This window comes from Zootermopsis nevadensis, unplaced genomic scaffold, assembly GCF_977971745.1.
Source record: "Zootermopsis nevadensis isolate Lab colony 2312 unplaced genomic scaffold, Znev_1.0 Znev_ptg000009l, whole genome shotgun sequence".
NCBI classification, from domain to species: domain Eukaryota; kingdom Metazoa; phylum Arthropoda; class Insecta; order Blattodea; family Termopsidae; genus Zootermopsis; species Zootermopsis nevadensis.
In genome coordinates, this window is record NW_028259141.1 from 2234882 (window position 1) to 2252572 (window position 17691).

The 17691-nt window shown below is 38.3% G+C and overlaps 1 protein-coding gene across 2 annotated transcripts in view; it reads left to right on the forward strand.

Annotated features, from left to right (window-relative positions):
- Nucleotides 1–17691, forward strand: part of LOC147874315 (glycine--tRNA ligase-like) — a 55574-nt gene that overhangs the window by 21557 nt on the left and 16326 nt on the right. Inside the window, exons 1-4 of one of the 2 annotated variants that reach the window (XM_087345779.1) lie at nt 8317–8907; nt 12597–12801; nt 14142–14283; nt 17237–17402. In XM_087345779.1, the coding sequence (XP_087201905.1) occupies nt 8680–8907; nt 12597–12801; nt 14142–14283; nt 17237–17402 (741 nt within the window). In that variant the 5' untranslated portion in view covers nt 8317–8679. Of the gene's footprint in view, nt 1–8316; nt 8908–12596; nt 12802–14141; nt 14284–17236; nt 17403–17691 lie in introns of those variants that run through there. The other variant, XM_087345780.1, reaches the window with a different exon arrangement.

The window sequence follows — 17691 nt, forward strand, 5'->3', positions numbered from 1 at the left end:
TAGGCCTTCAGATAGCCAAAAAAAATCATTTTTCCATGAAAATCTAAGGTTTATTACCGTCTTAACAATTCGGTACTAGGCCCTTACCAATATCGGATAAAATCCGAAGTTTTATATTTTATTTCTTTAGGAACAATTTTAATATTATTCTCTCATCTAAGCATATTTCTCCGAATGTGTATCTTAGATTTAGATTTTCACACAAAATTTTTAGAAGTATTTATTTCATGCGTAATATACGACCTTGAAATCTGCTAAAGTGTATAAATTAATACGGCTTTCATCATGCAGAATTCTTCAGTTTAATAAATCTATTCAGAATATATGAAAAGAATCATACTATTCCCTTCTTTAAAATTCCTTAACTTAATAAAGTCTATTAGCCATAATTTCCTGTTTTATCTGCATAAATTCTGACAAAATTAAGGTTGTTCATGTTTAAATGTATTTTTAACTTAAACGTAATGAGGGTTCTGTACCTGAGCACCCGATTATGGCAAATTTCCGAAGCATGTAATGCATATATCTATTTTATTTTATTTTTTTTATTTAGTGTTCTGTCTGACGACAGGTCCATATGAACAGGATCCTTACATCCTTTTCTCTTCTCGGACTGGGACCTGTTCATATACGTTCTTGGCAGATGATCCAGAAGTGGTTTGCCATTGCCTTCTTCTGTGTGTGAATGGAGTAATTGTTGGGATGCCACGGAGGAAAACTCCGTGTTGCCTAGACCACGGCCTTGCCCAACACAAGTTATAAATTCGGGCACCGCCGGGAATCGAACCCGAGACCCCCAGGATTACAAGGCCAGCGTTCTAACCGCTAGACCACCGTGGCTTCTATATCTCACTACTGCAATTAATATAATCATGTTGTTGTGTTGGCTGTATTTTAAAAAAAAATTATGAAGAAACAACGCTTTCCTCTTTAACTACACAGAAAATATGTGCATACAAACATTCCGTCACTGACATACTTATTTTATATAGCGTGTCCCAAAACTCCCAATATTCAGAATTCTATGAGCTGGTTTCATTTACATGTTGGGAATACCGGCATCTAGGACTTCTGTGTTCTATCGCCGTGTATTCAGCCTTGTAGAAGTTTGTCGACGTTTCAGAGGCGATTTCTGTCTCCATTATCAGGGCGACAAGTCTTCATAGCATAGTGCAATTCCATAAAAATGTTCATAGGGCCGTGTTGTCGCCGGTAATTACTTTTAAACTACAGTAATTAATACAATTAAGATAACCATTTTATTTATACGTTAAAACTGATAATATTCGGATCAAAATTATAATTTATCTCGGAATTATAATTACGCGCTGGGGGCGTGGGTTCGAATCACTGTCAAGGCATTTTTCTACGTTGTGCTGCCCTGTCTAGGTAGATGCCTTGTTGATCTCTTATCCAAGGTATCCTACAAATGTTTAAATAGGTAAGGAACCTCGAAGGTCCTTTAAGAACTGTAGATGCTTATTATAATTTTGTAGTGGTTGGAAGGCATCTGCAATGCAATGCAACATGAAACTTGTAAGCTGTTATTAGAGACTGTTTTATTAAGTGCAATGGTCGTATTGCTTACCATTTTTAAGATAATAAGTTGATGTCCTTATCAGAGATTGTGGATTTGAATATTATTAATATCCGAACATGTAGGGGAGGAAGGGGTAATGTCGGTCAGGCACTTTTCTGACGAACGGTACCAGATAGACGCTTCAAACTAGTGCTGACACCTAGTGCTTGATTCAGTGAAGTGCAACAGCGAATTCCGGCATTTGCTTCTGGTGCAGTCACAGAGATGGCTGCACGTGTCTGTTTTGTGCTCCTGTGATGTAATACTTTGCATTGAAATGTCTGACGTGAGTTTACTTTCTGTGAATTATATTAATTTTTCTTGTGGGTGTACATAACACGTGAGAGATGGATGTTATAACTGCGTAGATGGTTATGTATAAATATGTGCTATTTCACGGGAACACGCTTTTCTTTTGAGGTTATGCGTTTAGGGTAATGGCGGTCAAGGAATAAGGAAACAAGCCTCCAAGAGAGAATCTGAAGAAAAACTGGACTTCATTAGAAGACGAAAATGAAGATGATGACATAGAAACAGATTTCGAAAAAATGTTTAATTTGTGAAACATTTGGGAAAGACGGAGAAATCTGGTATAAATTCACAGGCTGTGGTATCTGGGCACATGCAGAATGCAGTGGCTGGGAATTTATGGATGGTTATCTTTGTGTTCCGTGTTTGAGAAGGAGAAATACAAAATGAAAAAGGTTACTGAAGACTCATATCTTAACATTCTGTTAGAATTTGTACGTTCAAATGATTTTGGTGTGTACACATTTTGTAAACTACGATATATGCTTATTATTTTCTAAGAAAACACATTTTACCCACTCTTATTTACTTCAGTGCCATCTTGAAGCTGAAATATTGAAAGTCATTACCCCTAAGGGTGGGAAATACCGGTCAGTTATCATTTCCTACAGAATTTTTGTTACGTTGAACGTATTTTATACTGCATACTTAAGAAGTAGACACTTCAGACTAAATGCCAGTTTATATAAAGTTTTAACTTTGCTTATAATTTTCGTTTTAACTAGTTTTTCCCTTAAGTAACCGCCATTTACACATTCTCCCCTTAGACAAATTATGTTCCCAGTTTTACAAATCATGCAGTTTTAAAGTATTAAGCAAACCAATAGCGATGTATTAGCGTACTAGACTCGTAAGTGTAGGATCGATCCTGGTAAAGTAGAAATATATTTTTTTATGTATCCGTCATTTTCATATTTTAGATTTTCAAAGAATTACTATACCAACTTTTCGTATTTGCAGAAAATTTGTACCTATACATTGTCGTAGTAGCCACGGTGGTCTAGCGGTTAGAACGCTGGCCTTGTAATCCTGGGGTCTCGGGTTCGATTCCCGGCGGTGCCCGAATTTATAACTTGTGTTGGGCAAGGCCGTGGTCTAGGCAACACGGAGTTTTCCTCCGTGGCATCCCAACAATTACTCCATTCACACACAGAAGAAGGCAGTGGCAAACCACTTCTGGATCATCTGCCAAGAACGTATATGAACAGGTCCCAGTCCGAGAAAAGGATGGAAGGATCCTGTTCATATGGACCTGTCGTCAGACAGAACACTAAATAAAATAAAACATTGTCGTATGACCCTATTGGCCTTAGAGTCTACCTCCCCCCCCCCTTCAACCTCACAAATTTGTTCGTCTGTCATGTTGGCATTCCTGATTGAAATTGAAAAATCCCTAATGACATGAAGTCCATGCCACATTTCACCCAAATCCGTCCAGCAGTACTCGAGTTGAATCATTGTGGACAAACGGAAAACAGACAGATATGATAAGCTTTGTTTCCTTTAAATTTATTAATATCGTGCAAAGAACACGTAATAAACCAGTGTTACAGACTTTGGAGTAACTGAAGGTTTAAACACTTTTTTCGTCGACGAGACTGCTGTCAAATCTATAGACGTCTTTACACTGATGCTCTGAAGTATAGACTTCAAGGTCGGATGTTAAAAGGTTCTGAGAAATAATGTCACATTTGAGACTGCTTTAACCATCACATTTCTACATTGTTTGTTGACATTACAAGGATTTCTTGAGATGATAAAGTTGCGTCATATTGTGATAAATATATATTTGTTTAAATCTTGTCAGTCTAATCATTAATCTACATTAGATGTAAAATCGAACATTTCGATAGAGAACATCATTTAATATATTTTAAATATTTAAATGTTAATTATAGTAATATTTTAATATTTAATAGGAATTTTATTGTGATTAGACTGACAATATTTAAACAAATAAGGATTTCTTGTTAAAATTATTATCCGACATCCACCCGCACTTCTATAAAAGCAGTCCTACGTATTTTTCTTCACAAAATTCAAGTCAGTACCCAAATCGAAGATATATATCGTGATCAAAGTCTAAAATTTCAAAAAATTCAAACCACAGAGCTTGTGTAACGGATTTCAAAGATAATAGAATTCCCAGGCTCTTCGCATCGGGTTGCAAACAAAGATCAGATAGTAACTGATAAATAAGTCAATTATAGAAAATATATTTAGCCCGAAAATATTCTTATCATACCTTATATTCTACAGTTCAGAATAATTAATCTTTGAATACTAACTTTTCGACATGGAATCTAAAAATAATTTGGGTGACGTCATAATTCAGTCGTGTAGCATCCTGTCGTGTTTTCTATCAACTTACATAAACTTTGTTCAGTAATGCTGATTCTCTGGAACTGATTTATTTTTTAGTGTTCTAAAACAATACCATTTCGTTTCGGGAGCTATCTCTGCTACCATCTTCAGGTAAAACCTCCCTCCTCTGTTAGATATGACGTAAGGATATTGACCAAAATCATTGCTCAACAGAATTGTATTTTTTTTAAAGAATATTTAACGATGTATCAACTGTTTACACTATAAATTACATTAGATCCATTAAAACACTGTGATTTGTAGTGTAAACAGTTTGTTTGTATGTTTATTTTTATATTCCAATACACTACATGGTATGTAAAGTTGTATGATTGTAATGTGCCAAAGTTAGAACCCCCACTCATCCCCCTGATGATGGAGCCAGCAAGTACCTCTGAAACGCCTGTAAACTTCTACTAGACTACACTGCGTTACAACCTAGACGACAGCCATCTTGCTACTCTCCGCGCTGAGAATCTCAAGTCGAACTTGTTCTGATTATTTCCAAGTCAAACAGTGAAATTCGATCTGAGTTGGGCAGTTAATTGAAGCGAGAATTCTTCTCGAGTGTTGATGTTGACGAACCGAGTACGACTTCTGTATCGATCTCGTTCAAGCGTCACAAAGTGAAAATGTGTGTTCTGAAATGCTGTTTGAAGAGTCAGGTAGAAAGAGCCATGGACTAGCAGCCTTTCCCCCCCACATGTCGACTGTGCTCTCAGAGTTTTAACACTCCAAACCTTTTGTGAGTGGGTGGTAACCAACGTTAGGCAGACAAGTGTGTCTTTCATCTTCAAAGGCAGAAATGCAGGTAGGATACCGCCTACATTTTCGTACCATTGACGTATTACAGTTGTCAGCTGAATTCCTTGCTTGTTAATCGATCACACTGTTTATTGTTAATTACTTTTTGTGTGATGGCCGTGAAAAAGCACGTTGAATTAAGGGCTGTTTAATTTAAATTTACCGAGGAATATGCTGTACCTTAGATACCTATCTAAGAGTAGCATTGTTTTATATCGATACATATATTTTCCCTGAACAAATCGATTAATCATGAGCACACGAATAGGGTTGCGACTTCCAAGATTCAAAAAAACATTTGTTTAAGTTCATAATATTGTAATACCAGAAACCAAATCTAAAAAAAAAGAGGTTAATTTAATTCTGACAGACCGAGAAAAACATCCACTCAAAATTGTTTTGAATGTGAGATCTGTAGACGAACGTTCTCATTTATATGACAACTCTACAGTGCTTTAATATTTTTTTCAAAATGTTTGCTATATTGCTAGGCTTACCATTATAGAGTCACATTAAATTTATATTATTCTAAATTATTTAATTGGCATGGTATGAAATTAATAGAAAAGAAATCACGAAGAATTTAGTACGCGGTTTTCTAGGTGTTTCGAGAAGAATCTTTGACGTTCTCGAAAATACATCGCGCAATCAGTATCACTGACGTAACGCAACACCAGCGCCAGCTTCAGTGTAAATTTAACAACAACTGGAAGAAGTGTAGCCGAGTCACTGATCCACTCGCCTCAATAGCGAACGCTTCGTAGTTCTCTTCTGTTTCATTTGGCTGCTTTCCAGTAGGGTCGCATATCTACTCGAAACTGCGTTGAATGAAGATTAAAAAAAATAGAGGATTGTGGAAGATACAAGAAGACACTAACTGTGACCGCGACATTTGGATTAAAAATTCCAATATCCGCAAGAAACTTCAGAAGTTGGGCAGATTTTCTTGCAAATATTCAGTGATATTTTAACCCGTTAAAGCTGAGCTATTTCTAAATAATGCCTAAGAATTTATTTTATTCTCCAAAGAAAACTCAACGCGTCATTATTACAAGGATGAACTGATTAATTTTCACAGAACATCGCACTGCGTCTCTAGTTGTTACATGAGAACAAACTGACAGGCAGGCAACCGTGGAAAAACTAATATTCAGAACTCCAGGGGCTGTCTGTCGCTGTTTTTAATTCTCGGAAGTTACTTCATTGAGTTCGGCTATAACTTTTGCCGTTCATACGGATAACTCAGGTGGAACACCACACACTAATTAGCATTACATCCAACTACAAATTTCTAAACAATTCGTAATTTCCACATTCAATCAGAAATCGTAAAATTCGTTATAAAACAACATTTGCAAACCGTGGACGGAAACATATCGTGGAGTAAATGTTTTGAGTTGTGTTTTTTTTTAACGTTTCCAATATTATTATTTTTCCTTCAATATGCATTTCAGATCAGTTGGTGTTTCCACGCAAAATTCATATTATTCTGTTTTTGTTGAGGTCACAGACGGACGCCTGATTGTTCTAGAATAGATAATGAGTTAATTTCCTTTTCCCTGGCGGATAAAGCACGCCCAGTTAGTACGGAATGCTGACAACTGACTCACATTCTGTGCCGAGAACAAAAATGAATAAAAACTGTATCAGCTCTCTTCTCCCCCTTCCCCTCGCCCCAAGCACGTCATGGTGTGTAAGCGAGACAGCTTTACTTACTGAGCTGATTTCCTTTGTTTGTGCAATGAGAAACTTCAAGATGTGGTGAGTTGCAGTTTGCAGGGTTATGTCTGTCCAGCCATTTCAACTCGAGAACCACTGGACGGATTTGGATGAAATTTAATGTGTAGGTTATGCCATTCTTCCCGACTTCAAAATCGCACTTTTGAATAATCTACGGGCGGTGATGACAAATTGACGGATGAGGAAATTCGTGACGTAGGCAGTGAGGTGCTGCGGTCTAGTGGCCAAAGTGGAAACCATTGAACAAGACGGATTCAATGCCTTTAATGTACGTGGACTAGTAGTTGGTATGCTCGCCACTGGAACCAAGGTTCGCGGGTTCAATCCCGGCCGAGGTCGATGGATTTTTAAAGGTGATAGAAATCCGTAGCACAACTTCCTTCGGAGGGGAAGTAAAGCAGGCGGCCCCATGTATTAGATTTACGGCATATGAAAGAACCTTACGAGCATGAATGAGATGTTCCATAAGTAAAATTCAGTGGCCATTTCTCACTCAAGTCTCTCCTGATTCTGTACTAGATGGCTCTAGCAGACAAAATCAGGATTGAGTAGAAATTGTGCAGAGTCAGTGAGCTGGTCATTCACTACTCGATAATGCACACTTCATCACCAAGAAACCTCCGACAACGGAAGTGGCTAAAACCTACAAACTGGCTGTACAGCCAAGAAACAACGACAACAAATGCACGTTGAAAAGTACGCACAAGGATATTGTGTGCTTTCCGGTATGGAATACACTTGAAAAAATTTTGTAACAAGAACGACGAAGTACACTTTGCTTACAGAAATGTTGTTTAGCTTACAGCAGTTCATACTCATTTGTTTATGCCATAGACGATTACTGGTCAATGACGTAATAAAGTAAAGTGAGTAACTGAGTCTTTCTTGGCAGGATGACAGGAGAGACATAGAGGAAGAAAACCGATTGGGCAAGTTATTAATCAGAGAGCTGCTACCTGATGACAGCTGTTGCTTGGATTACTGGTGTGGAAGACTGGCGTTTCTCGAGTTATGTATTTTCTCGAGACCCATCTCAGCGAGTTGTCTCTATATACATATATTTTTTTTTATTTAACAATTTTTATATTTCTCTCAATGTTTTTATCTAATACTTTGGCTTCTGTTAAATTTTTTAAAAATACAACTTAGAAAAGGAATGTATGTTTCTAAACTTGTAGTTTATGGAACCGAAAATATAAAAAAGTGTCGATTACAAGAGTCAGTTACTAAATTTATGCTTTACTTTTACAGTCTTCTCGTGGAATATGGGATTTTACCAACAACGAATGGTAAAACCCCGAAATAAGACGTGAATAATTCTTTTTTCGGCCTTTCACCAGCACTGTTTAGTAAAACCTAGGTTTGGCTGGTAAATCCTGGGTTATACCAACATTAGGGCTTTTAAAGTAACATATATCTAGTCTGTATACTCTGTGGTACAAACATTTATGATCGTTGCTAATTTTTTTCCATCCTACGGTATGCCAACGTTTCAGAATCTAACATTGTATTTCTCCTGAATATAGTTTTTATATATGCGTTTTCCACTCCTTCTCTTCGCAATGAACGTATGCTGTCTCTTTGATAATGGGGAAACTTCTTGTAATTCTACAATTTACGGATACCAATCAGCCTTTATTGATCGCTTTCAGGATGAGTTTCACTTCACATATTGGTATTGACGACACTCGGTTTTAAAAGATGGACATTATCGAATACTAAATACTATCGAATAGTAAATTATAACTCGAATAAATAGTAGCTAATGTCATTTTTTTGACCAAGTGTGTATGGCCGGCAAGAATTACGTTTTGCCGCATTCCATATAGTGATTGGAGACGGCATTGCACAAAATTGTGTCAACGTGGAATGCGTTCTGACAGATGAAACCAATCTCTTGGGTGTTCAGTTCCGGTATACAGTTTCTTTGTAGTGTCCACGCACCACTCTCTCATTATCGAAAGTTACACAGGACGTCAGTGTTTTGTATTAGTACGTGGGGGTCTAAGAAGAAACATCGAAAAGTCAGACTCCAGTTTACTGTTGACGGAATGGCAGATCCGAAAATGGAAGAGATATTGGCTCCTTTAAGGGCATCTGTTAAAGAACAGGTGTGTTGGTTTTGTCTGATATTGGTAATATTTTTGTCAAAGCTCATTAATTGAAACAAATATGTCATTCCATCTTGTGTTCCATGGTGTAAAATTATCCCCTTATGGTTAGTATTTTTTCACTATTCTATTTACAAACTTACCTTTGTTTGCATGATGGAATAAATAGATATTTTCCAAATTGGTTTTTATGGCCACTCATGGTATTCTGTTTTCCTTGTCTGAACTGGAGTTTGCCTTGCGTGCTTCTCATTATACATTTCAAGCAACAGGTAATACATAACCTAATATTGCATTGTGTTCACTCTGCAGCCAAAGAATGTCTCATTCCCTGTTAGAGCTCCCTTTTCTTGGAGTTTTCCTCCTTGTATGGCAAGAAATTGTAATGATAACAGTATCTAAACTTGTTGCATGCAGTAGCTCATATAGGATGATTGTTTCAATGGCCCTTCATGCTTCATGTTGCAATGCATGATTAACCGTTGCCTTGTGTAGTTCTTAGAAGCATGTAAATAGTTTCCAGTAACACATACCAGCAGTTGGTCGTCTGTTAAACCTGTATTTGTATTTGAAATGTTTTCTTCCAATACCATGTTGCTGTTTCCTGTAATTTACAGAAGCCTTTGATATAATATTTTAATTTAGGAAAGACTTATAATAATATCTTTTAGGTTGGTATTCTTTGTGGGTCCTGAGAAGTAGTTTATATGCTTATAAAGTTTTATGTCTCAGTATGTCTTCAATTTAAGTCTTAGGGCTCTTCGATTTAAGACTTAGGGTCTTGGTACCTTGGTATTATAAGTCAGGAGATTGAAGTCCCTAGAAAGTATTGAACTCATTATCTGTTAAACATTTCAGGGTATTAAAAAACTGTACCAACTTGACGGCCATTTAATGTATCTATTTTAAGATGTAGATCACCCGAGAGACATATTAGGTTCATTAAAATGTGTTTTCATGAAGTGTAGTAAGGTTTGTGTAGCTAAACTTCTGTCTGAATTTCCAGTTTTCAATTGGCTCAAACAGTGGCATGTTTCATCTGAATTGCTTTTAACTTTTTATCTGGAATGTGCCATCAGGATAGTCCAAGAGAATGAGGAAGGGCTCTAACTGAATAAATGCCTTAATTGGGTAATTATGTATGCCAGTAACAATCAGCCATGTTGTTTGAACCCCTTGTCACCATGGAATGACGCATCTTCTGGTTGCAGATTGATTAGAAGGCCTCAGTCTATGTAGGATAGCTGTAAATGTACTGTATAAACTGTTGCAGACAGCCTACAAAGGGTGGTCCCCCACTTTGGTTCTTGGGTGGAAGTGTTAACAACTGTTCACTATAAAAAACCAAAATTTTAAGAAATGTTATAAGGAAACATGATAATGAACCTTTGAGTTCCATAAAAGGTGGGATATGCCTTGACTAGGATAGCGACTGTTGTCTTTTCAAGGATGACTCTTCCATGGAGTGAGGAAGGGAATTATTTTAGTTGGTTATTTATGGTATGATATTTTTCGTTAGAATATGTGTAAAGTAAGAAATAATGTAACAATTCTTTTACAGGTTAGAAAAGCAGACTTTCTTAGTAATGTTTAATATTAAATATATATGTATAAGAGATGAAACTCACTTTACATATGGTGATGTCATTTACATGATGTGTTATGAGTGTATCATCTTCAAGTGGGGGTCTACTTCATCCATTGTAGCAGCAGACTGCACGCCATTGTTAACAAATGCTATAACACGGAAAGTAAACCTTCACCTCGATAAATAAAAATAAAGCAAAAAAAAAAGGTAAATCTGTCCCACTACATGCAGTGTAGGCACTTGGGGGAAGAGGAGGTGAAGCTCCTACTCATTCTTAACCTCAGCACTAGATAAGGGTATGAGCCGGGATAGCTCAGTCAGTATAGTGACTAGCTACGGGCTGGACGACCGGGGTTCGATCCCCGACGGGGGCAGAGGATTTTTCCTCTAGCCTCTGTGTCCAGACCGGCTCTGGGGCCCACCCAGCCTCCTCTACAATGGGTACCGGGGTCCTTTCCCGGGGGTAAAGCCGGCCGGAGCGTGATGCTGACCACTCACCCCCATCTAGTGCCGAGGTCAAGGAAGAGAGGAGCTATACCTCCACTCACCCCAAACGCCTACATGGCGTATAGTGGGACAAACTTTACTTTACTTACTAGATAAGGGTGAATGGTCAGCGTCGCGCCCTGGCCGCGCTTTAACCCCAGGAAGGGGCCTTGTTATCCATTGGACATGTGGCTGGGTAGGCCCCAGTGCTGGTCTGGATGCAGAAAGTAGAGGAAAAATTGTCTTTCCCTGTCGGGGATAGAACCTAGGTCGTCCAGCCCATAGTCTTGCTTACTGAGCTGCCCTGGCTCCCAAGAACATGTCGATTAATGTCACACAACTTCATAGTAAAACTGAATATGTTAACATAACACTGAAATGACATCTGCAATAAACTAGTGAACTAAGTAAGTAAAGCTGTTTTACTAAATCCAATGTAGGCACTTGGGGGGGAGAGGAGGTATAGCTCCTACTCGTAAGTAATAAATCGTTTGAAGATGTTTCAAAATTTCAGGGAAATATGATAATGAACAAAACCAAAATTCTCGCTAAAATTGAGAGAAGTAAGACAAGTGACTTATTATGCACCTCTGAACTTTTTAACAGCCTGTGTATAGTAATTTTGGTGGAAGTTCTGCGTGGTTATGAAACTGCGTCTTTCCTGCAGGAAGATCATAAATTATAATCATTTGATAAAAGAAGTACTCTGGAAAATATAAAATACAACCTTGAAAAAGTAGGTTCTTAAGATGGGCTGGGCTTGTATTTCTGTTGGTAGAGACAAGAATTTGCAGAATTTTGAAAACAACTTGGAAAAGACCTCGTAGAAGGTGAGATTTTAGGTTCTAATGGTGGCGAGCTTGACGACTGTCATCTAGCAAGTTGCGCTGTGTAGTCTGATAGAGGTTTACCAATGTTTGAGAGGTACTTGCTGCCTTTATCGTCTGGGTGATGAGTAAGCAGCATGTGAGGAGTTGGTTGAGATGTGAGACCCTCTTCCTCAGTCGTCCAGCAAAGGTTCTACCTTATCTGACTGGTTGCTTTATTTCAAACCTATTCCTCATGCACAGTTTACTTATTGCCCTCAAGATGGAGGCAGAAAGCTCCTCTGAAATGTAAGGAAACTTCTACCAGACTACATGGCACAATATCTTGGAAGACAGTGATTTATAGCCTCTTGGAAGAATGAGGAGAATATGAGAGCGCGATACTGATTTGGATATTAAAGAAAAATGGGTTGTAGGAGTGGGAGATACATGATTCTGGCTCAGATTTGTGACTAGTAGTTGGCACTGATATAAGCAGTGATGAATGTTTAGTTTCTGGTAAAGATTTGAGATTTTCATGGCGGTGAGTCTGAAGATTTCTGTCTTCTGGGTTGTTGCGCCGTGTAGTCTGGTAGATGTTTACCATCATTTCCGAGGTCATGCTGCTCCGTCATCAGGGCGATGAAATCTACCAGACTACGCAGCGCAGCAACCCATAAGACAGCAATCTTCAAATTTGCTAGTTATACTTGATTAAAACTTTGTCAAAATGAGGTAGATTTCACTCTGTCATTGACTGCAAGATCCCAACATGCTGTTGTTACCCCGTACTTGTGGCATTGTTGTAGGGTGACCTGGTTCGAAACTTGAAGGCTGCTGGAGCTCCAGAGCTGGATGTTAAAAAAGCAGTGGCAGAGCTGAAGATAAGGAAAAAGACTCTAGAAGATAAGGAGCTGTCATTGGTTCCATCAGCAGTTACATTTGACAGAGCAAAGATGGAGGATTTACTGAGAAGAAGGTTTTTCTTTGACCAGTCATTTGCCATATACGGAGGTTATTCAGTTTTGTAAATCTTGTTACACTTATTGTTTTGTTGTTGTTTCTATGCTCTTCAACCCGGTTGTAGGTTTTCACCGCCTCCTTTTTGGAGGTTTCTTGAAGTGTGCATTTATGAGTAATGAGTGACCAGCCCACTGCCTCTGCACAATTTATATTCAATCTTTATTTGACTGCCAGAGCCATCTAGCAGTTAATCAGGAGACTTCGGCGAGAAATGACCATTGAATTTTGCTTACAAAACATCTCGTTCATGCTCGTAAGGTTCTTTTACATGCCGTAAATCTACGACATGGGACCGCCGGCTTTACTTCCCCTCTGAAGGAAGTTGTGCAATGGATTTTTATCACCCTTACAAATCCATTGATCTCAGCTGGGATTGAACCTGCCAACCTTGGGTTCAGTGGCTAGTCCATTGAGGGCGACACACTTATTGTTTTACTGTTTTATAATTTTTAAGCTTAACTATCATTCCATTATCTTACTTTGTTATGTTTTGTTAAATATGAGCAATATAAAGAATATTTTAATTGAAGTTACATTTAATAATGCTCTTCATACATTTGTTGCAGAGATTTTTATGTGGTCCGAGTCTTTGTAGGGAAACGTAATCAAATTTGGATGATTCTTACAGGCATAAGCATGCATCTTTTTTGCATTACAAACTGCTATTTTAACCTTTAAACGACTGGAATTTAAATGGCATAGTGGTAGCAGCCCTACAGAGTTTCTTTGCAGGTTTTTAAAATTTTGTGCACGCTGTACGGAAAACTTTAATATTATCTAAAGTAAACATGATAAATTGACGAAATAAAAGCCATATTTATTCGAATAGAACATAGAATACATAGGAGTTTTTTGAAATGCAGTTAATATCTTAATTGCCTAAATAGGCCTTAATAACTTTACTTTGTTCTTTTGAAGCTCAATCGACATGGTTGTGAACTAATGACCACACAGAAAAATTTGTTTCAGCTACTTCAGTGGATACACAAAATATTTCTCACCCATCATGCCGAGGAATGTGAGAAGCTTTGAATAGGGGGCCTGAAAATGAAGCCGAAACCCACTTGACAATAACAATGTTTGTTGCTGTTTATGGTTATATTTCCCTGGTCGACAGCTCAGGTTGAACTTGTCAGAACCCTAGGGAAAGTGATTCAATATTTGCAGCCCCTAAAAGAGGCCAAAAGACGTAGCCAAGTCTACTTACAATGTTGGAAGTTTTGAGGTCCCCTCCGGGAACGCTCATAGGACTGACTACACAATTTACGTTCCCAGGCCGGGAACACTAGTAAGATAAAGGTTAAAGTGTCACCACTTCTGTGTGTTTATAGGTATAACTGGGCAGTTTGACTTCGGCCCGATGGGATGTGCACTCAAAGCAAATATTCTGAATGCCTGGCGCAGTTTCTTTGTACTGGAGGAACAGATGCTGGAAGTGGACTGTTCCATTCTCACGCCTGAACCAGTTCTGAAGTAGGTTCATACAATCCGTAATACATGTTTTGAGGTTCTCGCAATAGTGAAGATGATGATATTTTGGTTTCTAACTTCATGTGGATCCATCTTGAGCCCTGAGTAAAGAAAGATGTAGTAGTCCCACATGGCATTACAACCTATAACACTTAGCTCAAGCCGTCCTCTTGAACCTATCGGTGTCGAGGGTTAAGGAGCGCCATTTCTTTCTATTCGTTGTGATTCTCTTTCCTTCTGTGAGACTGCGACCTTTCTCCAGCAGAGCGACCTATAACAGTAACATACATAATTAATGATAGATTGCTGTCTTCTGCGCTGCGTAGTCTGGTAGATGTCCACCAACGTTTCAGAGGTCCCTGCTGCCTCCATCATTAAGATGATTAATAAGCCATTTGAGTGGAAATCACAGAGTTGTAGAGACCAGATAGTTTGTGAATGACTAAGAAGCAGCACAGATCCTGGTTGTGTTCAGTACTTCAAGGGCCTTGAGAAAGAACATGATTACGTTTTCTCGTATCATTTCCAGCTAACAGTCATTTGTCACCTCTCATCTCATCTGACCTTACACATGTTCTGGTAGTTAGTATAGTCGCCTATGCATAATGATGGCAGTTAACAAGAATTCATGTCTCTTTTCTCCTCCCTTTTTCCGTTTTCTACATTGACTTTGTAATCTTCCTTTGTTTTTCATCTCCTCGTCCATATTTGGCACTAAACATTGTGATTGAGAAGACAGCACTCTTGTGCATTCAAGAGACCTGGGTTCAGATCTTGGTCCTGAGACGGGCTGTTCAGAAGCAGTGTGATCTTCAGTTAATCAAGGCAAATACTGGCATATTGGCTTGAAATAGGCCACAGCCATTTCTTTCCACATCATCTCCTATTCATCATTTGTAGTCCTGTCATTTATGCTGTGTAATATCAGTCCTTAGTAGGTATAATTTGCCTTTTATGTTTCAAAGAGTTGTATGAGTAGTGATGGATTCATGATTCAGACCTCTTTCAAGTCTGTAATTCTTTAAAACCTTTTCCATTGAAAGTGTGCTCCAAAAATCTATCCATATTTGTGATTACTTACAGTATTTTGTCCTTTTCTCTTTATGTTAATGATTGGTTCAGGTGGACTGTTATACGTAGGGCAGTCAAAAAGTTCCCGGAATTGTGGTATAGCACTGTAATGGTAGGAAATATGGCAATGCTTAGCTAATCATCTTCAAAGTAGGACCCTTGCGCGCGCGCACACACACTTCGACACCTCGCTGGTTGTGCAGCAATTCCTTGCCGAGAAAAGCATTCCTGTCATCACCCAACCACCATACTCTCCGGATCTCGCTCCGAGTGACTTCTGGCTGTTCCATACTCTGAAAATGGGCCTCAAGGGGACGCGTTTCGCAACCATGGAGGACATCAAATCGAATGCGACGGCCGAACTCCAGAAGATTCCAAACGAAGCCTTCCGCCGGTGCTTCCACCAATGGCAGGATCAATGGAGCAAGTGTGTGTGTGGGTAAGGGTCCTACTTTGAAGGTGATTAGGTAAGCGTTGCCATATGTCCTACCATTACAGTGCTATACCACAATTCCGGGAACCTTTTGACTGCCCCTCGTATGTTATAATTTGGGTGAGTGTATTTTTAATCTGAATGGAATATTTATTTGACCTATGAGTTGGGGCGTTCTGTCACTATGGTTGATGCCTCTGTTTCAATATTGTGAAGAATGTTTGTTCTTGAATAAAAATTTCCTTGGATATTATCCATCGTCTAGTAAATATAAAACGTAAAACGACGTTTCGGAGATGGGACTCTATCTCCGTCTTCAGGGTTCCTACACAGTTGGGCCCACTAGATAGAGCTAATCCCTATCTCCGGATTAGCTCTATCTAGTGGGCCCAACTGCGTAGGAACCTGAAGACGGAGATAGAGTCTCATCTCCGAAACGTTGTTCTACATTTTATATTTACTAGACGATGGATAATATCCAAGGAAATTTTTATTCAATTGACTCTTCACCATCGTCAAGAAGTTTTAGATTTGATAAATGTTTGTTCTGCTTCATTTTCCATACTTGCATATCCTAGCTATTTTCGATTGCTCTTTTCTCCTACCTTATTTTAGTGTTTGTTTGCTGTTTGCTGAATCTTTGTTTTGTGGCATTCTGTAGTGTTAATTATTTTATAGGTGATAACTATCTGCAAAAAAGGATTATGCGTATAAACATATTGGTTATTTCTTATTCCTTTTATGTTATTTGTCTTCCATTATCTTTTTGATTTTCCAACATATTCACTAAGGTAAATAAAATTTGTGTTATACCTCGACATTCTTAGATAATAAGAAAGTGGATAGTGACGATCATGCACAGGTGATCGTGTCTGTGAATACTAAATTACGGAACAGCTAAATATTGACTAAATAGGAACTGTTTCAGACAGAACTTTAGATACTGAGATAATTATTTTAAATTTTTAAAATGTTTAGTGCAAAATTTCATCTTTGCTTCAAGCAGTATCTACTACTACAAGGCAGCAGTTGCACTATGAAAGATCATAAAATATTTTGGAATTATCATAATGAAGACTAGATTTAGAAGTGTGTTTAATTATAGGATATACCTTTCTGCTCTTTTTGAATTCTGTGTTGTTTCTTCTTTGTTATTTTTTTATTAAATTTTCTTGGTCGTGTGGTTTGTCTCTAGCCTTTGAATAAAGAAAAATTCTGGAAAAACCTTCCCTCTGAATAATTTCTTCAAGCCTTGTGTTTGAATTGGATATGTCCTGAAAGTGAAAAATAAGCAGTGCCCCCATGTAGCGTGATGGTAACAGGTATCTTTAACACGATATAAGGCGGAACGCTGCCGTATCTCACTTCGTCCTTTTCGTATTAAAATCCCACATAGTTGGAATACGTATAGAAGTTTGTCTTGTCAGACCAGAGCGTTGTGTGTGCTTTCAGGGCATCAGGGCATGTGGATAGATTTGCGGATCTTATGGTGAAGGATGTGGTCAATGGAGAGTGTTTTCGCTTGGACCACTTGATTAAAGCTCACCTCGAGAAAGTCGCTGCTGACAAGAAAACTGGTCAGGCCGTCAGAGATGAGTGCCAGGACATAATAGTCAGAGTAATTACAAACATAGACTTTGTTTGCTTAGTCATTTTTAGAGTTTATCAAGATTTTATACAGGTATAAAGAATGCTTTAACATGTATGATTTGAGGTTTTCACAGTGGCGAGTATGAAGATTTCTGTCTTCTGGGTTGTTGCGCTGTGTAGTCTGGTCGATGTTTACCAACGTTTCAGAGGTCATACTGCCTCCATCATCAGGGCGATGAAGATTTCTGTCTTCTGGGTTGTTGCGCTGTGTAGTCTGGTCGATGTTTACCAACGTTTCAGAGGTCATACTGAATTCA